The following is a 22,810-nucleotide window of genomic DNA, read 5'->3' as shown; positions in this document are numbered from 1 at the left end:
GTGAATAGGTCCCAGATAAAAGACCACCAGTACCAGGAACTCCGGGCTGCTTTAAAGCTAAGTGTTTGTCTTTTCTATTTTAAAGGGACGAAATGCAATCTCTTAGGGTAGTTTTCTAAGAGACATTAAAAGTCAAGTTCTAGAATAGAAATTACTCATTCCGGCCAACTTTCCAGGAGAGTCCAATCATCTTACGGAAAAGTGAGGTGGAAAGAGGCAACTAACAGTTCTCCACAAAAAGCACTAAGATACGAGCTCTTGTGCAGGTCAGATTCTGTATCTGTTAAATGGGTACAACATTCCTTGTTTCCTACACATCACAGAGGTGATCTAAGGATCAACTCAGAAAACACAAAACCGCATCTTGGAAAACAAAGTGCTCTAAGGAGCCCGGGGCGTCATCTTTCTGCTTCACCTCTGGCTCATCCAGGCCCGTCAGACTACCCAGTGTAGTGCCTCAGGATTCCTGCCATCAGCAGGTCTACGCAGAGACCACATGGGATGAGAAACTCCTCCAAGGCCCTGCTAATAAGCCTTACAAACACTGGGCTCCTCCTCTCTCATGGAGGGTTTCCTGGTTAGCCCAGGCGAAGGGGCAAAGGTACCATCAACATGTGTGAGGCCAGACTGGTGGGTTCTCTCCAGCTTATTTTCTTTCTTTTCTTCTTCTTCTTTTTTTTTTTATTTTGCCAACAGCAAAACTTTACTGCGCACCTATTATATAAAGGCCCTTCCATGGATTAGGAGCTCGTTATTTAATCCTCATACCTCTCTAGCTTATTTTCTGATGCAAAAGACAGGTTGTCGGGCTTCCCTGGTAGCGCAGTGGTTGAGAGTCCGCCTGCCAATGCAGGGGACACGGGTTCGTGCCCCGGTCCGGGAAGATCCCACATGCCGCGGAGCGGCTGGGCCCGTGAGCTATGGCCGCTGAGCCTGCGCGTCCGGAGCCTGTGCTCCGCAACGGGAGAGGCCACAACGGTGAGAGGCCCACGTACCAAAAAAAAAAAAAAAGACAGGTTGTCTTTAGAATTTAATGTCCTACTGAGGAGAAGTGAGCTTTTCATTGAGACCTACGGATTCTGTTTTTGGGGCCAAAAGCTCCAAATTGGGAGCCATAACGTGACCTAACTACACTACCTCTGTTTACCCAACAGATAGCGAGCACCAGGTGTTTAAGAAACATTAACTCACGTAACCCTCACGGCATCACCCTGAGGTCCACCCTTTTTATTCTTCCCGTTTTACGTATGAGGAAACGGAAGGACAGAGAGGTCAGGTGACTTGCCCAAGGGCACAGAACTTGTGGCCGGTGGAGCTGGGATTTGAACCAGCTCTCAAAGCCTTCTCTAAGCTGCCTCTCCTCGCTCGTGCCTACATCCTAGTAGCTTCACTTTCCAAAAGGAGAGGACCTCCTCTCTAGGCCTTCTGTGGAGATGGAGGGCCCGCCCACTGTGTCCCGCCATCCCCCAGGAGGCGGCGTGCTCCTGTGCAAGGGCCCTAGCTTGCCATACCTCGGGGATGAGCTGGAAGAGGGCGTTGGAGTAGAGGGTTCCAATCGCCAGAGCTATGAAGTAGAGCAGCAGCCTCTTGTAAAAAGTCTTCTTCATGAAGGGCACCACGCTGGCCCCCATCAGGGAGCAGAGGGAGATGACGGTCACACAGAGGAGACCGTACCCCCAGACTGCCGGGGAGGGGGAGCCAGCCCCACCCAGGACAGGGACAAGGGCAAACGCCCCACGGCACGGCAGCCACCATTCAGGGAGAGAGGTGGAGAGGGCGGGAGGTAGAGTGGGAGGGGGTTTTGGTGGATATTAACAAAGGAGGCAAAACAAGAAAAATCAGAGAGACAAGCAGGGAGGGAGAGAGAAACAGAACATTTGTTAGTGATTCAAGTCCAATGAAATTTCCTTCAATCGGCTCAGGAGAAACGGGGAGGAACTCGCGGTGGCCTTGGAACCCCGCGTCTCTCGCCCCTGCTGCCTGGTGGCTGCTGAGTCCCACCTGCTAGCTGCTGTGCCTGGCAGGGCAGGTCCTGCCTTGGCCTGTAGCCGAGGTGTGCTCAGGCCTAGCCAGGGGCTGCCTAGCAGACTTTGGACTCGAGAGCTCTAGGGAACAGGAAACCAGAGCAAGGGGAAGAGACCGACAGATCACTGGGCTGCCGTGTTGGCACGTCTGACCCTCGCTATGCAGGCACATGGGACACTCCCCACACCTGGTCTGCTCTGTGCAGGGCAGAAGGGACGGACAAGTAAGGCCCGATGGCCACAAAATCCATTCTCTTAACATCTCAGGTTTTGTTTTTTTCCTATGACCTTGTTTTGTTTTTTCTTTTTGTTTTCGGTTATGCCCCGAAACTTGCAGGATCTCAGTTCCCCGACCAGGGACTGAACCTGGGCCATGGCACAGGAAACCTGGAATCTTAACCACTAGGCCACCAGGGAACTCCCTCAGGTTTTGCTTTATTTGTTTGTTTCCATTTGCTTTGAGAGGGCTGCAGTGTAGAGAACAGAGTTCCAAGATCACCCGTCAAAAAATATTTCCTCTACCATTTCCCAGTGTCACACACTCCGGGCAGGACAAAAGTGAGCCAGGATGAGGCCTCCCCTGTGAGCCCAGGGGCGGAGTATGTACCATTATTGTATTCCCATTCAACAGGCAACACAGCATTTCATTTCCAATCTTGAAAAAAAATTAATAAATTTAATTTCTGGAGCCGAAAAAAAAGTAGCCCAAGATGAGGCCTGCCCTGAGAAGTGCTTGCTAGATTCATGTGGAATTCTGACATAGCATCAAGATGGTTCACCTTAAACCAGATTTCTCTCCTCATCATGAAGAGGGAACAGGCAAGGCAAGGATAGGCATCCCGTAGAGTCTTTTGACTGGAAAGGCCAGGCAGCTGCCTATGGAAGGCGGCCATTACATTCCCAAAGAAGGTCCACACATCACCCATCGCCCCACTGCACGTCCTTGCCTGAGCTGACAGGTGGGCAGACTGTCACCTTGGGTCTTATTTTTTTTAGCTCCTCAGTGGTTACAATTAAAGAACAAAATCAACAAACATTTCAGAACAGTCAAGTAAGGGTGCCAGGAAGTCAGTCCTATCAGGAAAAAGTCAAGATGCAAGGTGTGAAGGACGGTGGGTCCCTTTCCTTTATTTGGTAATTTTGATTTCGCTTTTTTCATTAAATAGTCTTGATTCTATGTTTGGCCCTCTATACTGTGGATTAGGGCCTGCTTAAAAAAAAAAAGGATCACGTACTTTTTAGGTCAATACAACTTTTCAGTCGGTAACCTCTTTCCTTCCACTTCATTCCAGGTGGATCATCTCTTGGTGGCCACACCTGAGTACGGCCAGGTCCTCTACTTAGAACAGAGGGGGTCTGGAGGACCAAGGGCAGGGACAGCCACCACCGGCTGCTTTCCTTTCCAGTCCTGCCGACAGGGTTTAGGAAAGGCACCTCCTTCCTTAGGGAAGGAGGCTGACAGGTCCCCAGCATGGGGGACACGTGCTGAGAGCCTTGCATCTGACATCCCCTGAAGAGGCCAGAGGCAAACCTGGGTGCCCCAGGAGTGAGAGGAGGCCCTTGAGATCCAGAGGCAGAAGTCATTGCACCCCTTGACATGAGGAAGAAGTTAATGTTTCAGGTGGCGGCTGTCAGGTGCCTTGGAGCACAGGGTCGGGGCGGGGACGCCCCAGGGAGACAGGACGCGCACGTTTCTTTTCTACTGCACCTCTGGGATGAGCTGGAAGAGCGCGTTAGAGAGCAGCGTTCCAATGGACAGGGCGATGAAGTAAGTGAGCACACGGCTGAAAAACGCTTTCTCCGTGCACGGCAGGACGAGGACTCCCAGGAGAGAGGCCAGGTTAATCAGTGAGACACTGAGGAAACCAAAGCCCCACACTGTGGAGGAACAAGAACAGACGAGGGCCTCCATTACTGAGGGTGGAGGTACTCTTGCTGCCGGGGGGCAGCCCGTTCTGAACTCAGCGGCAATCGGGGCAGAAAGAGATCTGCCAACCCATCAGTAAATGCTTGTTGAGTCCACCTCTTGCTGGGTGCTGTGGAGAAGCCTAAAAATATACACCAAAGCTGCTATCCAAAAGCAGCTTACCTTTCAGATGGAGGGGCAGATGAAAGGCTATAGACCACAGGAGTTAAATAACGACAGCAGGAAACGACGTGGGGTGTGACACAGGTGGCACATGCTAGGTACCAAGTGCCAGGCTGCTCACACCAGCACGACAGGATTGCAGAAGGTCGATCCAGGCCCAAGGGAGCCGTGTGCACACACAGGCCACGGTGAACCACTGCGGCTGGAGCAGGGGTACCAGGCAGGGGAGGGGGAGGAGGGTGAAGTGGATGAAGTGGGCCGAGGGCAGACTGTGAAAGGCCTTAAATGCTAAACTCAAAAATCAAGGTGTTGGCCCCCTGGTAGTTTAATGAAAACCAAAACGGAAAAGTGACCAAAAAGAGCACCTCGAGGCTGGTCCAAAAGCCCCACGACGGAACGCTCACCAGCCACGCTGCCCGGCCTGGCAATGTGCTGGACCGGTCTTGGGAGTACAGGAGATACCGGTATAGTCATTACTCTAACTCGCCCCTCCCAACGATGATAAGAGGATGATAACCGGTCAAACATTCAGCGGGCAGCTCTATCTGATCAGCCCAGCGGTCCTCATGCAGACAAGCACGGACACCAGGCCCTGCCTTCCCGTGCTGGCTCACCTTCAACTGAGCTGGGCCTCCCCTCTTCTGTCTGCTCGTTCTCCTCATTCTCCTGGTTCTCGGAGGAGCAGGCCCGGGAATCCAGCTGCTGGAGGATGGTGGGGCAGAACTCCTGGAACTCACGCCCCCCAATCCGCAACTGGTCGCTGAGGTTGTGGGCAGCAAAGAGGTCTCCAGAACTGAAGCACTGAAACCAAGTGGGAGGGGCAGAAAGCTTCTTAGGACCCAAAGTCACACCTTGCCCCTGATGAGCCTTCCAAGACGGAAAACAGAAGATGCAACTGTCCAAATTTCACGGAACCTGCAGACTAACGTCCAAGGATGAGAGCAAAGTCGGCCCTAAACTTGAAAGACTGATAAGTAATCTTAGAGATCAGCCACCCATACATACCTTCCACTCACCCATCTGCAAATGGCTACCTAGAAGTTCTGGGAGCAACCGAATTCCAATCATTATGACCAGGGTGTGGCTTCTGGGGAACATACCTCTATGTGCATACCTGAAGATACAGCTTCTCCCAGATACCAAATCTGGCCACATTAAAACAGCCCAGGGAGCTATGACAGTAAAATGCAGATTTCACATACTTCTCCAGAGCTATTGAGCACAGGTGTCTAAGAGGAACAGCAGTCTCCTGGACCATATACAGTAACGTCCCCAGACTGCAGGATGTGTTGGCGGAGATTGGGAAAGGAAGCGGGGGAAATCTGAAGACTCAGGGTCTGCCATGGAGCAAGTGTGGGCTGCCCAGTGGGCATGAGCTCTGAGTTCCCTTGGGAAGCATCAGGTTAAGTGGTTCTCACACACCGTTCCCATGAAACACTGCCATTCTACTTCTAATTAAACAGTTACACGTCAGCCTTTCGCTGAGTTTGGTTTTACGTGGCTCTGTCTCTGAGGGAACCAGCCCGCTGGGAGTGCCGACGAGTGAGGGTTTCTGGGCCTGGTACTTCCATGGGGTCCAGTGGTTAAGACTTCGCTTTCCAATGCAGGGGGTGCGGGTTCAATCCCTGGTCAGGGAGGCTGGGATCCCATATGCCTCGCGGCCAGAAAACCAAAAAACAAAACTGAAGCAATACTGTAACAAATTCAATAAAGACTTTAAAAATGGTCCACATCAAAAAAATCTTAAAAAAAAAAAATGCTGGGGGCTGGACTCAGTGACCCCAAGATCCTGCTGCTGAGCCGGGAGGCCTCTGGGGTCAGGCTGCATGAGCCCCCCAAGGCAGCCACCCCTCCGACTCAGACGTGCACCACGCCCCTGTGGTTCTGCATACACGCCACATGGCTCCCCCAGCCTAGCGACTCGGTCTCTCCAAACTCCGCTCTCCTTCAAGGCGAAGCTCCAGGACACCCCACACAGAAGCTTCCTTGACCATCTAGTGCACACTCACCCGCTTCTCTCATTTCTGAATCCTATAATGACTATGCAAGCCACAGCATCTAGCACTTCATCTGAATATCAGTTAACTCTATTCTTGGTTGGCTGAGCTCCCCATCTCAACAGTAAACTCCCTAAACATGACTCATTTTCCTCTATTTCTCACCACACTCAGCACAGGGAACAAAGTAGATATGCAAAGACGTTGCTGGCTGACTTATATTTGGCTGCCACACACAGCCTCAGACTCTGATTAGCCAAGAAGATATGGAAGACAGAACAGAGAACCAGCAGCCAAAAGACCTGAGTCTTAATCCTGGTCCCTCCAGAACTCACTGTGGGTCCCTTAGTATCTCAGTATATACAGGATATAATGAAGATCTGCCACCTGCACGTAGAGGTACTTTGAGGCTCACCTAGGATAACGGGCAAAGGGCTTTGCAGAAACTCTATAAGAAATATTAGCTGACCCGGGAGCTCCAGCTTACCAGCAGTTCCAGGAGATCCCAGTGCGGCTCTGAGGAAGGGTCTGGAGGGCTGAGAGCTCCTACTTCATGGCTGCCCTTTGCTAAGGGCTTCAAAACACCCATGTAGGAGGTTGGGAGGTGCTGCTGGAGACTCAGACTAGCTGATCCCGACCGCAGGGGAAGAATTGGCCCCTCTGCTCTGTCATCAAGGCTCGCCCGCCCCCAACTAGATTGGGAACCTTGAAAGGACAGAGACGGTGCTGGGCAGAGCCAGGGAGCCTTACCGTCGAGAGGTTCCTCGGTCCCTGCACGGACTGGGAGACGTTGTCCCGGCCCACTCCCACGTCCAGGTGGTTGAGCAGGGCCTTCAGCTGCTGCAGGGTGAGGCTGTCGCCCTCCCCGTAGCGATGCATGAGGTTCTGCAAGAAAGAGGCTGCGCTGATGGCGGGTGTCCCCATGGACACAGCATGAGCCTCAGGAGCAGCTGTCCACACAGCGAGCAGAGCCAGCAGGAGGCAGTTGGGGAGGGCTGGGTGCAGCAGCTTCATGGTGACAGGTGAGGCTGCAAGAGGAGAAGGCCAGGTGAGGGCAAGGCTTAGGACACCCATCCTCTCCTTCCACACCAGACCCGTCAGCTGTGCTCCAAACAGGAGGGTCTCTCTTCAGACTCTGAATCCAGTTGGTGTCAAAACTGACCCTTCGGGCTTCCCTGGTGGTGTAGTGGTTGAGAATCTGCCTGCCAATGCAGGGGACACGGGTTTGAGCCCTGGTCTGGGAAGATCCCACATGCCGCGGAGCAACTAGGCCCGTGAGCCACAACTACTGAGCCTGTGTATCTGGAACCTGTGCTCCGCAGCAAGAGAGGCTGCGACAGTGAGAGGCCCACGCACCGCGATGAAGAGTGGCCCCCGCTCGCCGCAACTAGAGAAAGCCCACGCACAAAAATGAAGACCCAACACAGCCAAAAATAAATAAATAAAATTTAAAAAAAAACAAAAAACAAAAAACAAAACTGACCCTTCACCCCTTCTATAAGGCCTCTGCCTAGCTTTTGAGAAATATCCTTCTTTTGAAACAGAAGATAAAAAAACAAATTCAATAGGTTTGACCAAATTTGAAAAGAAAAAAGTACAGAAAAACTATGGGTGTTTAAAGTCCTTATCTTTTTAGAGATACTGAAATCATCATGGATTAAATATCTTACTTGGGATTTGCTTCAAAATAACCAAGGAGTGGATATTTGCATTAGAGTACAGATGAGACAAGACTGAGCATGAGTTGATAATTGTTGGAAATGAGTGATGGGTAGGTGGGAATCCATGATACTATTCTCTATACTTTTGTATATGTTTGAAATTCTCCAAAGGAAAATCTAAAAAAAAAAAGAACACCACCACTTAAAGAGGGGGGATAAAAAACAGACTGGAAAAATTATACACCATCAAACATGCCAAAGGATTATTTCTATACTACCTAAATTCGGGAACCAACATGAAAAATACTCAGTCTCCCCGGCTTGTTAAGAATACAAATTTAAAAGATGGAGGGTGCTACTTTGCTACTTATTAAAATAGCAAAACACATTTTTTAAAAAAGATATAAAACCAAATGTTAGTGAGGTTAAACAACAGAATAACATACTTCTGGGGGCTGTATACATAATATGACTCTGGAAAAGTTATATGATAATAAATGTATTTAAATCCTTTAATAACTCTACTTCTAGAATTTACACTAAGAGAAGCAATCCAAAAATAAAAAGGCTATTGGCAGAAAGATGTGTTGTGGTCAAGTGGATTACATCAATTTCATGCAATAGTATGCAGCTATAAAAAGGAGAATCGTGAGTTTAATGTTAAATAAAGAAGCAGAACAATTATGTAATCAGAGTTAAGAACTGAGAAGGAACAGAGAAAAAATGAAACCTTCCAGTAGCAGGATGGATGATTTTTCTTTTGTTAATCATTTCCCTTAGTATAGTTATAATTTAAACTTGTGAAATAAACAAACACCAGGAGGGGAAAATGAGCCTCCTATTTAATCCAGGCCTAGGAGCCCAGGCACTGTAGCTATTCCCATGCTTCCTCGGGGACACCCGGGGCTCTGGCATGATGCCTCACGTGGATCACTCCATCTCCCCGACCTTGCTTGGGACAGAGGAACCAGAGCAAAGTGGTTAAGAGCAGGCTTATCTGCATCCTGACTCTGCCGTTTACCAGCTGTGTGATCTTGGGCAAGTTATGTAACCAGAGTCAACATTCTACAATCACCCAGAGCGGTGATAGAGCGTACCATGGCCTTTAGGGTCAGGAAGACCTGGCTTGAATTTCCACACTGCTGCTTCCCAGCAGTGACCTTGGCCAAGTTACGTAGCCTCTCTCTCCACACCTCAGTTTTCTCATCTATAAAATCTGTACCCGCCTCACTGGACTATTGTGAAGATTTAACGACATGAGCTTTGGCAAGGGACTAGACTCAAGAAAGCGCTCGATAAAACATGGCTATGATTATCGTAAGACTTATAATTGGCAAGGCTCCTCCGCTTTGACTCCCTCTCAGATATTAAGCTGCCAATGGAAGCACAGTGGCCGACTTTACTCCACGCCTACATCGCACAAGTCCCCGACCGCAAGCATACCCGGGACATTCCAGGCTTTAGGTTCCACATGTGGGGCACGCACAGAATCTGGAAACATAAACCATCACTCTTCAGTGAATATACTTTGAGTCACACAAATGAATGGATTAGGCATCAGCAAAAACGATAGTCTGTACAAGTGCTACTTTGAAACTAAAAGCTCTCAAGTCTCCACCAAGACCCAAAAGTTAACTTATAGTGAGTAGGGTGGACCTTATCCAAAACAGCTAAACCCCACTGTACAAAGAAAGCTGTTCTCCACCCGACCACACTGTGATTTGTCTAAGGCGTGTGCTGTACTGTTAAAACAAAGGGGAGGAGGGCTGCATGGGTTTAGGAAAGGGGGGGCAAAGAGATGAGGACAGCAGTTAGCAGTCCCAGTGTGACCTTACCTGAAGCACCTGACACTCACTGATTCCTTTAAAAGAAGGCAGGACATTTATCCCCACAAAACAGATGAGGAAACTGGGGTTTGGGGATCAGGGAACGTGGTCCATAACCAGCAAGTAGACCAGAAATCGAATTCTCCGTGAACTGAAGCCAGGTCTGAACGACACTAAAGTCAGGGCACTCTTAGCCACTGTCCCCTCTGTGTGGAGACACACACATACATGCCCCAGGTCCCATGCAGAAGCCACCAAAGCCCGCGTGTCTCTGGGCAGATCTACCCCGGTTTCTACCAGTCCCAGCAAGCACCCCAAATCCAGGCGTAAGGTGCCCTGAAGACCTGTGAAGGAAACCCCCCAAGTGTGTGACACAGACAGGCTGTGTTACAGGGTTCCCTCTGCCGAATCACTTCAACAAAACAATCAAATCCATCTGCAGCAACTTCAGAACACTCACAAACAAGAGACATGTAAAAACACTTCAAGGCCGAGACACCTGGGGTACTTGTAGCTCTACCTGGACAGGCGTTCAGGTCAAGGTAAGCATCGACTCGGCATTTGCTCTTCAGTGACCCAGAGGCCCCTGGGAGTGGGTGGGGAGGAGCCCTCCCACCTGGCCTGCACTCCAGACAGGATGCCCACCCCGGAGAGTCAGAGGAGAATGTAGAAACAGCTGGAGGGCAGTAAGGAGTCCTGGTCCAGGGACCCTGGACTCGTTAAAGACACTTCAAATCCAAGTGACCCTGGCTTTTTGGCAGACATGAAAGGGGAGCTTTCTGCTCCAAAGGAGATGTAAGTTATTCTTAGGAAAAAAAAGAAAGTTTATAAGAGATTCTTTGGAGGAAAGAAAGAAGAGAGGAAGAGAACACATACAGCTCCGGAGCAGCGGGATGGTGAGGCTGGGCAGGGGTCCTCGCCTCCAGCTCCAGCTGCAGGCGGAAGCCCAAGCCCGTTCTATTAAGTCCATGGAAATGGGCGGCCCCAGGTGGGCCGTTCCCGCCGGGGAGCTGAGCCAGCCGCCCTCAAGACCACCTTCCTTCCAGGAGGAGTAAGAAGAGCCCATGGGGCCAGGCATTAAAAACAAGCTGCAGGGCTTCCCTGGTGGCACAGTGGTTGAGAGTCCGCCTGCCGATGCAGGGCACACGGGTTCGTGCCCCGGTCCGGGAAGATCCCACATGCCGCGGAGCAGCTGGGCCCGTGAGCCATGGCCGCTGAGCCTGCGCGTCTGGAGCCTGTGCTCCGCAACGGGAGAGGCCACAGCAGTGAGAGGCCCGCGTACCGCAAAAAAATAATAATAATGAAAATTAAAAAAAAAAGCTGCAGACAGACAAAGGCTCGAGTATACTGTTGGCTCAGAGGACCAGGCTCCCTGACTAAAGAGAAGCTGGAGTCTTCTCCACCCCTTTGTTCACCTGGCTCAGGTTCCAAGAAGTAAATTATTTTAGTGCCTTAGGTCTGTCTTCAAGGCACCAGACCCAACCTCCCCGGGACGGGGTCGGGTGCAGGGTGAGGTGAGAGTCGACAGGAGATGCTTTGGCTCTGGACCCTCTGTGGAGCTTCAGAAGTGCCTTCCTACCTTGGGGGCTCCCAAATCAGATTCCACCTGCCTGTGGTCCCTTCACCTGGCTCAGAAATATCTCATCCTGGAAGCGGCACTTCTGTCCCGCGGACATAACTTTACTCTTATATTTACCATGCTGCATTTTTTCCATGCCCACCCACTGTCTCAGAGATGAGCAAACATTTACTTCTCTTCGTGGGGACAGAGTAGTGACTTTCCGTGATGCTTGGTCCAGGGACTGGACATTGATGTGAGCAGAACAGGCAACGGAGACCTGGGGGGCCTGGGAGCTGCTGGGCCTCCCAACACCCACTCCCTTCCCTAACCATGCACTGGCCAGACAGCCCACTGTTCTCCCTCTCAGATTCCTCTGGGCTGAGGAATGGAACGCGGAAGGTAAGATCTAATGCTCCAGAGACAAACATGGCTAAGGCACAGCGGTTTCCAAGGCCAACTGGTAAGTCACAGGAAATGGGCAAAGGATGTGTTTGGGACCCTATCTTCTCTGTGCAGCACCCTATGCCTACTCTGTGCCCCCTCAAAGCATGGGCTAGGTGGGAGCACAGTGAATTGGAAGACTCGAACTCTTCAGCTGCGATGCTAGTCAGCGGCAGGCCAAGGCGTGGCGTGTGTGCAAGGGCAGTCTGAATTGGGCTTTTGCAAAGCACTTGAGTTAAAACTGAGAAAAGACTGATGGTCCAGGACTTCCCTGGTGGCACAGTGGTTAAGAATCCGCCTGCCAATGCAGGGGACATGGGTTCGAGCCCTGGTCCGGGAAGATCCCACATGCCGCGGAGCAACTAAGCCCGTGCACCACAACTACTGAGCCTGTGCTCTAGAGCCTGCGAGCCACAACTACTGAGCCCACGTGCCACACCTACTTAAGCCCGCGTGCCTAGAGCCTGTGCTCCACAACAAGAGAAGCCACTGCAATGAGAAGCCTGTGCACCGCAAGGAAGAGTAGCCCCCGCTTGCTGCAACTACAGAAAGCCTGCGTGCAGCAACAAAGACCCAATGCAGCCAAAAAAAAACAAAAAACAAGACTGATGGTCCACACTAAAGAATGACCAGGGGGTCAGATGGGTGGATAAGGAGGTGCAGGTGAGGGGGCAGGGGAAAAGGAGAGGCTACAGTGACATGAGTGATGGCTCCCGAGGTCCTTGGCTGCGCTACTGACTGGCCTTAGTGAATCATCTTAAGCCTTCTCCTCAACTGTCTCCTCCCCACTTGAAATCCAAAGGATGTAAAAAGAGGCATCAAGTTCTCTTATATTCCTCTTGGGGACAGACAGCAGGGGGTCTCTGAGGTGCCTGTGCTCTCATACCCAACTAACAACCACAAGGCGGCTGCCATCTCCCTGGGGGCTCTCTCCCCACAGCTCATTGCTGCAGAAGACTGTCAGATAGACTGGTCTTCCTCCAGTCCCCATCCCCTCCCCATTCTAAGGCTGTGACCCGTCAGCCTAATAGGAATGTCTCCCCAGTGGACACTCCCCACGAAAGGTTAACCGGTGAGGGGTAAAACAGACACACATGGTCTGGGTGAGCCAAGGGGGCACCTTCCAGAGCCCACCTCAGGAGACGTGTATAAAAATCCCCGAAACTTGCAGACCAAAGACAAAGCCAGGCCTCAGGGTGGAGGTGGAGGCCCTGAGGACTCAAAAACTCTGGCCTTTGTCTTCCCTGCTGTGGGTGCTGGTAACTAGGAAAAGTGCAGCTCTGGCAACAGAAGGACCACTGGGTTTGGTGGGAGAAGTCCAATCTGTACCTCACTGATCTCACTAGGTTGCCTTCCTTATACTGGAAAGAGGAAAACAAACCCACAGAGCTTTCTTTGAGTACTAAGAAAGATAAGGTATGTTGAGACACTATATAAAAATAAAGATTTCTGAATTAAGATGGAGAACTGAAATGGCAGCATTTTCCCTTCAACTGATAACTAACTTTTGAGTTAAAAACAAAAATAGTAAAAAGCAAGCCAAAAAAAAAAAGTCACCCACAGCAAGCAAACAAGGAAAGAGACATAATCTGATATAATAACTTCCAAACCAGAGGCAAGGAAAGGAATGCAGGAGGTACCACACGTGGCTGGTCTCCTAGCCCTGGCCCGGCCCCAGGAGGATTCTCACTAAACCGCCCCAGATCTGAAGAGAGGCAGACTGCCGCCAAGTCTTCCTCCCCTTCCACTGGGGAGTAGTGGGAAAAGGTGCTGGGAAACAAAGAAACAGGTGGCAGGGGAACAAGAACAACAGGCTGACTCCCTCTGAGGGAAATAAGGGCTGCAAGGCTGCAGGCTGAATGAACTGGGGAAGCTGTCCAATTCCAGTGGGTCCTCCTCCCCCTCCAACAGCACCTCCCCAGTCCAGGGTCGCCACCAGGGCCACCACCAAAGTCCCAGAACACAGGCCCAATCCATGCCCTCCACCCCCAACTCAGGCTACAGAGGACACGCCATAAATACCCAGCACTCGGCACTGCTGTCACTGGGGTTGGGGACAAACCAGCCTCAAAGTGGTGGGAAGAAAGTCACTGCCTTATTTTAGAGCCAAAAGAGCCAAAAAGCACTAGCATGAATATGACGAGGAGAAGCTGCAGGCCAACCACGCAGAGACAAAGATGTCGATGGAAAGGAAAACATCACTCCAGAGACAGCAATCCCTCAAAACTGCCCACTCTGTGGAATAACTCAATTAGAACATGCACACAATAAAACCAGGGCTCAGAGGTGGGGCTGTAAGACAAAAGGAGATGCAGGCTTACCAAAAAAAGACCAACAAAACATCACTGAAGAACTAATATACAGATTCTAATGAACGGAGAACAGAATTCTGCCAGAAATTTCAAATAGAGATACTGACAAAAGAAGGTTTGAGATAAGCACAGTGAATGCGGACGGAAAAGACAAATTAAAGCACATAGTGACGACACGACACCAACGCCAGGATAACTGGTGTTCCTGAAGTAGAGAACCTGAGACCGGAATAAAAAATATGCTCAAAGATAAAAAAACACATGATTTCCCTGAAATGAAAGGAAAAACAGAATCTGATGATTGCAATAATACACTGTACTCCACAAAAATTTCACGCAGAAGGCTCAACACTGGGATGCTGCCTAGTGAAGTTACCGAACTTAAAAAGAAGGCTTTTCCAGAAATCCAGAAGTAACTCCCCCGTCCCATAATATTTTCTTCCAAAAACTGTGAAATGTACTAAAACTTCTTTTAAGTGGCAGAAAATTCAGACTGCCGTCATCTTCTCCATAGCAACATTTAGCATCAGAAGAAATGCAACAGTGTTTACATAATTCTGAGAGAAAGAAAATAGGAACCAATGAATATTATTCCCAGCTGTGATGTCGTACAAATTGGTAAAGACAACAGGCAGAAATTCTCAAGCATGAAATAAGTCAGAGACTTCAGTCCCCTTTCTAGGGGGGAAGAAAATGACATGATAATGAAATGCAGCTAATTAGCAGAAAAATAAAATGAAGGCTCAGGAATGCAAAAACCATGGGTAAGCATTAAAACCCTTCAAATAAGAAATAATTAAAAACTATGGGGATTACGGTTATAGGACAGAATCTAAACGTTATAATCATGGACAATTTAATAATATAATTAATATAATCAAGAGATGGAAAGAAAGGAGATGAGAAAAAAATGTGAAAATGCTAATGTCCTGGGATTTCCCTGGTGGTGCAGTGGTTAAGAATCCGCCTGCTAATGCAGGAGACACAGGTTCGAGCCCTGGTCCGGGAAGATCCCACATGCCGCAGAGCAACTAAGCCCGCGTGCCACAACTATTGAGCCCACGTGCTGCAACTACTGAAGCCTGCGCACCTAGAACCCATGCTCCGCAGCAAGAGAAGCCACCGCAATGAGAAGCCCGCACACCACAACGAAGACCCAACGCACCCAAATAAAGAAAAAAAAGCTAATGTCCTCATTTTTCATAGCAGAGTCAATAAATACCATCTAAAATGGAAACAAGTAATTATAGATATGACTCACAAGCTTTTTTTGTTTAGTCTTTTTGGGGTCTTTTAGGAAATCATCTCTCTTGTGAAAGACACATTTCTTCATAGTTTAATAATTCCTTTAATTTTACTATAGTTTTTCTTTGGTTACATTCAGGGAAGTTTTCATACTTTTTTATAGGAGTATTTTCTTTAATTTTTATTGAAGTATAGTTGATTTACAATGTTGTATTAGTTTCAGGTGTACAGCAAAGTGAATCAGTTATATATGTATATATATATATGTATATGTATATATATTCTTTTTCAGATTCTTTTCCCATATACGTTATTACAGAATATTGAGTAGAGTTCCCTGTGCTATACAGTAGGTCTTTATTAGTTATCTATTTTATATATAGTAGTATGTATATGTTTATCCCCATCTCCTAATTTGTCACGTGCTCCCACGTTTTGGAGTATTTATATCTATTTCTCTATATGCATTTTATCTGTGAGCATGTCTGGAAGGTTGTCTGGAATAATGTTCACCTAATATTAGTGATGACTATTTCTGAGTGGTGGGATTTGGAGTGTTTTGTTTTGTTTTGTTTTTAACCTTTTTAAATGCATCATTGATGTGTCCCAGTGGGTTGTGTAGGTACAACAATATAAGAAAACATGGGTGATTTTTTTTATAATCAGGGAGTTAGGGAGAACTTTCTAAGTATGGGACAAAACCTAGAAGCTGTAAAATTAATAATGTGACTACACAGACTGCCAAGTGTTCTATAAATAATTAGTGTGCTCCCAGCACGCATGGTCAAACTAACGAAGGTACAGTTCTCTGTGTAAGTCCCCATAGACACCGTGAGAAAACCAATAGTCTCGCAGCATGTACTGAAGTACATACACTCCCTACAGGCTCTCTGGAGTCCAAAAAGCTTTGAGAAAAAATACTGAGCCTGTGGTCCTCCCTGCCCACCAAATGAACATTGTCCAAGAGGCCACTCTCCTCTCGGACAAGACGAAACTCCCTCCCAAGTACAGTGCAAATATCACGGCCTGAAAGCAAGTCCTCAGCCTTGCCCAACAGGCCCAGGGCTCAACAGGCCATTTCTTCTCCTGCTTCGCTAGGCCCTCCCTCCTAACTGCTCTCCCACATACCCTACAAGGATGTGCTCTCTCCTCTTCCAGCTCGCACTCCCAGAACCTTAGCCTCAGGCTTTGGCTCAGCCAAAGGCCACCCAGGGTGGGAGATTTCCACTGACAGCGTAGGGGAGCTGGCAGGGAGGAAGGCAGTGGGGGTACCTGGAACTGGTGACCCACTTACTATACTGTCCCCATGGAACCTCACATCGCTGGGAGAGGCAGGATGGGAAAACTTTAAAAAAAAAAAAAAAAAGAGTGGTGACCCAGAAGCAGAGAACAAAATTTTAACCACTAGCCTGCCGTTCATGGACCAATATTTACTGAGCCCCCATTGTGCGAGTCACTGCCCGTGGGAGGGAGGTTGGGAAGGGCAGAGGCCAGCGGCGTCAGGGCCCTGGGCAGCCAGCACAGGCAGCTGGGACAGCTGATTTAGCCACATGCTGAGCCCTGAGGGCTGGACCAGCAGGGGAGAGTTGTGCATCTGCCAGGCTCTACCGTCCCAGCAGAGCCTGGGCTTGCCAGAGCAAGGAAACCTTCCAAAACCAACTAACGAGTCAGGAAGCTCGGTAAGCAGGAGCCTGCAGGACTCCCCCTACCAGAGGCCAGGGCAAGAGTCACCTCTATTCTCATTCATCCATCAACATTTCCCAGACACTCCATTGCAAAATTCTGACCTATTGTCCCTCTAAGTCCACTTCTGTTTGTCAGACCACGGGGCCTGGCATGTGGCTTAGGAAACAAGGTACTCACATCCACCACTTACGTCACCCATTTGAAGCAAAACTTCCCAACTTGTTATTCAGGGTCAAATAAATAAGTAAAATGTATGATCTAGTGGCTAAATCAGACAGCATGATGAGTTGGGCAGGCTTGGGTTCAAACTTGGGGCCTGCCGCTAACCTACCATGTGCCCCCAGCACAATTAGGCTGTGAAACGTCCAGGCTCTCAGGGGCATTCTGATAAACGAGAGAGAGAGCTTAAAGGTCATAGCACAGCGGGTACTTAGGTCTGTTCCTTCTGTTCCTTGTTCTCCAAGCTCTCAGGCCAATCCCCTCACCTAGACCTGAACCTGCCTATTCTTGGATTACCTCCTCTTCCAGGAAGCCTTCTGGGACCACCCTTTGAGCACTCATCTCCAGCTACTTTGGACTCCTAATGACCCGGGCTCCCAGGGAGCCTTCCAGACAGATTTTTGTTCCTTGAAGGCAAGGGGGTCCTCCCCTTATGCTTCCCCATAGCATAGTGTCTGGACCAGTGCTGGGCACACGAGTGGGGAGAAGCAGAGAATTTCTGCTGGAAGATGCCAAATCCAACCTCCCATCTAACTGATGTCTGCTGGCATCGCCCCTACAGCTTGATGAGGAACAGGTAGCTCAGTGCCTCCTTCCACAGACATTCTAACCCACCCACTACCACAGCTCCCCACCCCGCCCCCGGGGCCTTCAGACATTCCCCAAAGTCAGATATCCAGACCACTTATTACCCTAGACTAAACAATCCCCATTCCTTCAATTTTGTTTATATTCATTGAACAAAAGGCTAGCTACACCTGCCAGACTTTAAAAAACTCAGTCCAAGAGTTCATTCATTCAACACATATTCATTGCCTACTGGTTTCATACCGGGAATAATGCTAGGGAATGCCTAGAACCTGCCCTCACAGAGCAGGGAAAACAAACAATTCAACAAGCAACTTACAAGAACAATGATGACAAGGGTTGTGTATTGATCCGGGTTCAGTTAGGCAATTTAAGCAGAGATTTTGTGTAACATATTAAATGGCCCAGAGAATCATGGGAAGAGCTGAAAAAACAGACTCTAGTCTGAGTGTCCAGGAGCTACTCCCAAAATCACAGTGCAGAGCCAGTCGGCCAAGGAGCTGCTGCCCGCCGCCACCATCAGGAAGCTATGGCACAAGGAAGCTGCCTGCTCCAGGATTATGCCACAACTGCCATGATCCACACCAGCAAATGGATGTCCCAGGGTCCATCCTGAGGAAGAGGATATCTACATATTTAAGACTAGATGGAGTGTAGCTAATTGGCAGAATGCATGTCACATTGGGAATTCCAGTGAAAGGACGTCTGGAAAGTGTCGTTTTTTGATTCTCTACTTTTAGTAGCTTGGACCATAATTTATTATCCAAAGTAACGCACTTGCCAGTGAAAGGAGGCGCTATTACTAAACACACCAGGACAACAAGAGTAAACCACAGGGTTGCCTCAGCGTGGATGCCTGGGGAATAAGCCAAACAAACCGTCCGCCATAGGTCACAACGAGGAGCACAGGAAGCTTAGAGAACACAGCAGGGCGGTCAAGTCTAGCGTCAGGGGTCAGGCGAGGCCTCCAGAAAGAGACGTTATTTTAGCTGAGACCTCCAGGGCGTGTAAAAGTGGGCCAGGTGAAGGTGACAGGGTGCGGATGGGGCAGAATGTTCCAGAAAGATGCAGCTTCGTTTGGAATGCCTCGGCCAAGATGCCGCATCTAAGAACTTAAGAGCCCAGGTGTACACAAGAGGATGTGGCAGGGGCCAGGGCAGGCACAGGCCTACAGGCCACGCGAAGGTGGCTAGACCCCATCTGGAGGGCAGTGGGGATCATTTTCAGCAGAGGTACCACCAGATCTGTGTTTTTAGTATACTGGTCTGGCTGCAGTGTGGAGAACAGACTGGAGGTGGGCAAGAACAGAAGCCAGGAGCCCAGGTAGGAGGTTCCCTGGGTTCCAGGTGGAAGAACACAGCACCCAGTCTGGTCTAAAGAGCAAGGCTTCTTTTTCCCAGGTTCGATCCAGCCTGGGGTGCTTCCCTGCCCCTTGGGGCTGCTGGCCCCACAGTTTTCCATTAAAGACCTGCAGAGGCTCTTCTTTAGCGGTTACCAGGAGAGAAACAAGCCACATCACTGTCCTGCTAACCACAAGTATCAGAGTGAGTCGGAAAAGACCGCCCTCCACCCCGTCATCATTTCCTCAATCAGGCTGAGACCTCAACTCTCTTGCTGTAGCAGGAGGGTTATTCATAAATGCCAACTCCAACTCCCGGGCAGCAACACTGTGTGGGCAGACTGTGCCACAGAGGGCCTCTCACAAGAAGTCCCCAAATGGCTAAGAAGAGTCCTCTGAGAAGGGAGGTGGGCTCTTTCCAGACAGTGACCCCTTACAAGACCCTGGGCTACAGCAGGCAGAGGCACACCTGGTTTTCCTGGTGCAGGGAACATCTCTCTACTAGAAGCCAGGTCGGAGGACAGCACCACTGCTCTGCCTGCAGCAAAGACTCTCCCTGCCCTGACGCCAGCCCACCCATCCCCCTCCCTCCATGTCCTGCTGCACCACTATCTCCCCCTTTTAACCCTCCCATCCTTAAGCCAGCACAAGCGCCCCCCTCGCCACCACTCCTCCTCAAAGATTCTGACCGTGCCATCTCTTCAGCTGAGATGCTGAATTGGGAGTGATAATTTCTCCAGGAAAGTAGTTCTCAGAGTGTGGTCCCCACCAGCAGCATCACCATCACCTGGGAACCCCTTGGAAACACAAATTCTCAGCCCCACCCGAATCTGCTGACTCAGAGACTCCAGATGGGGTCCAGCAATCTGTGTTTCAGGAAGCTCTCCAGGTGATCACGATGCACACAGAGGTCTGAGGACCGCTATTCTCAGAGGAAGGTGGTTAGATTACCAGATTTCTTCACCAGAGAGGGCAAGGAGCACTGCTGTGCAGTGGCGGCCCCTTCCCCGAGTTACTGCTCATGAGCACGTGGCCAGGGCCCGGGTAGGAGGGCACAGGCTGCGTCTTGGGCCTTATATTTACCAGCATGAGTCATAAACGAGCCCTACTCTCAGGAGAAAGAGGGTTATTGGGAAAAAGAGGAAAAAGGCCCATATTTCCAAACCAGAGACAGGAAGGTGGCAAGAAACAGAGAGAGATTGAGTAATTACATGCCTGAATCATAATTCCTCCAGTTTCCCTCCCATTTCCCAAACCTCCCACATGGTTCATTCCCTGGCCCAAGGTCACTGGCAGTCATCATGGGATTACTGAGGTGAAAGGCCTTCCCTCAACCTCTGCTTCCTCAGCATGGGCCTCACCACGTGACAGGAGCGCCCCTCTTCTTGGGATTCAGGAGGAGAAAGTACTGCAGCGCACCACCCGCACTAGTCACTCACGCCAGCTCCATGCCACCCTGTCCCCTCCGAGGATCATGCTAAAATACCTACCTTCCATCACTTCCCCTACCCAACAGGAAAGTTTAGTCCCTCTGCCTGGCAGGCAAGGGTCCCTCCAACTAGGCTCCCATCATCTTTCACCCTCAGCTGCCACTACTCTCTTGCCGGGACCCTGGACTCCACCTGAGACGCCTGACCCTCCTCCCTTTCACCCCTGCACCCTCCTGTCTCCACATGGCCCACAGGACCAGGACTGGAAAGGCTGATTAACATATGGTAGAGACATCAGTCAGAAAGTTGAATGTAGTCTGAATGTGTTCCAAGCACTCTCTCCACAAGTGTGAAGGGCCTGGATGTGCTGGGGTTTTTTTTAAAAAAAGGATGAACTGCAGGAAAAAGCACCGTCTCTGGTCCACCCCGAATCCTCCCCAGCACAAGTCCTACCCCATCCTCCTCTCAATCCTACCACTCTGTCTCAATGGTGTACTGTCTCACAGTGAGACTCCTAACACTTTCAGTTAACTTTCTTGGTTGTTTCATAACAATCCTAGGAAGTTGGCAGGATCTAAATAAATACTTGCGGCTCGAATATGTAAATACAAATGCATACGTAAACAGACATACCTTCACTTCTCCAGAGAGTGCAGAATGGCTGGGATACACTGCACTGGAGATGCAGTATTTAGGGCCAAGGGCTCAAGGGCAGGAATGCACAGTGTCTTCTCAAAGCTCCCTCTTGCCAAAGGTGCTAAGGACAGCATAAGGACCCCGATACTCTGCCCTTCTGCTTCTCCGTCTCTGCCCGGCCAGAGCTCTAGAGAGGGGCTGTCAAGAGCACACTCAGATGGATTCCAGAGCAAAGGCAACCACGTTTCTGGCTATCATCCTCAGATACAGATCAGGGACAGCAAAAGACCCACATGGACAAGCTCCCCTTTCTCAGGTTAAAATACCCCTCAAGGCAGCAGTCTCTAGACAACATGGTGCCATAGGTGACTTCCCTTAACAACACGATGTATTTCCACTTGCCCTCCCCCTCCCCCCCCCAAAAAAACTGCTTGCCTATTAAAAAGGGATCAACATTCTAACCAGACTTAAAGGCTTACCCTCTCCTGCCAACAGCAACCCCAAGGGGCAATCAGAATGCCACCTGGAAAGGGTATTTGATTTTAGCTTGCAACTCAGACATCCTCTAGTTGGGGTGACTTTCTGCCCCAAACGGAGGAAAAAAAAAAAAAAAAGACAGATACAAGAATTCTTGCGGCAGCACTATTCACAATAACAAAAACTTTGGAAGCAACCCAAAAGCCCGTCAGCAGGAGAGTGGATAAACAAACTAACCACTTTCACACCGGAACAGTATAAAACAAAGTGAATGAACTACAGCAACATTAGCACTGCGTGCATATTACAAGTTTTCAATAACTGCCTTTCGGGTGCTACTCACAAGACCAATTCATGCCTCAAGACCTCTCCTCCAGATGACTGGAAGGATTGTCTGAATCTGAAGACAGGAAATCTGAGTGAAGGAAATGTTGAAATGCTGGTTGAAATAAAAATACTAAAATAAAATAAAATCTCTTAACCAGGCTTCCAGCTTCCACTGAGCACTCACCCCCAAACTGTCTGAGTCCCTTCTCTCTCTTTTTAAGTGTAACATATATACACGTGAAGTGTCCAAGTCTTAAGTGTACAGCTCAATGAGAGAGTCATCCTTTTAAAGTACAAATCTGATCACAGCACTTCCTTTGCTTTGAACCCACGATGGCTTCTCAGTACACGTGGAATCAAATCTGGGACTTCCCTGGCAGTCCATGGTTAAGACTCTGAGCTTCCACTACAGGGGGCACGGGTTCGATCCCTGGTTGGGGAACTAAGATCTCGTGTGCCGCAGCCACACAAGCAAAACAACAAATGAATCAAATCTAAACCACTTCTCCTGGCCTATATGTCACTGTGAGGTCTGGCCCTTGCTAACCCCACTGACCTCACTAGGATCCAGCCACCCTGGCCTTCTTTCTGTTCCTTTAGCACACCAAGCGCATTCTGACCTCAGGGCCTTTGCACTTGCTGTTCCCTCTGCTGAGAATGCCCTTCCCCCTAGATCTTCATATCAAGTCTCAGCTCACAGGTCACCTTCTCAAAGCGGAGGGCCGCCTGGTTTCCAAAAAAAAAAAAACCTACTCACAAGTCATTCAGAATCCCAACACCCTGTTTTATTTTCTTCTTACCATATATCACTATTTTACAGAGTCTTCTTTCTTTTGTTTTGTTTTTTTTTTACATATTTATTATCTATCTCCTCCTACTGACTGTAAACTCCACAATGGTGGAGACTCACGCCTATCTTCTTCCCGGAGCCTGGAGGAGTGAGTGCCTGGCA

The 22,810-nt window shown here is 49.4% G+C and overlaps 1 protein-coding gene across 3 annotated transcripts in view; it reads right to left on the bottom strand.

The window, feature by feature from the left end:
- Nucleotides 1–22,810, bottom strand: part of SLC39A14 (solute carrier family 39 member 14) — a 47,946-nt gene that overhangs the window by 8,845 nt on the left and 16,291 nt on the right. Inside the window, exons 2-4 of one of the 3 annotated variants that reach the window (XM_060015140.1) lie at nt 6,861–7,138; nt 4,728–4,914; nt 3,733–3,902 (exon numbers count right to left, since the gene is read on the bottom strand). In XM_060015140.1, the coding sequence (XP_059871123.1) occupies nt 3,733–3,902; nt 4,728–4,914; nt 6,861–7,124 (621 nt within the window). In that variant the 5' untranslated portion in view covers nt 7,125–7,138. Of the gene's footprint in view, nt 1–1,511; nt 1,682–3,732; nt 3,903–4,727; nt 4,915–6,860; nt 7,139–22,810 lie in introns of all 3 variants that reach the window. The other 2 variants (XM_060015141.1, XM_060015142.1) reach the window with 2 other exon arrangements.

The sequence above is a fragment of the Delphinus delphis genome, chromosome 6 (assembly GCF_949987515.2).
Source record: "Delphinus delphis chromosome 6, mDelDel1.2, whole genome shotgun sequence".
Classification (NCBI taxonomy): Eukaryota; Metazoa; Chordata; class Mammalia; order Artiodactyla; family Delphinidae; genus Delphinus; species Delphinus delphis.
Note: the sequence above shows the minus strand (reverse complement) of the source record. Positions and strands in the feature narration are given on the sequence as shown.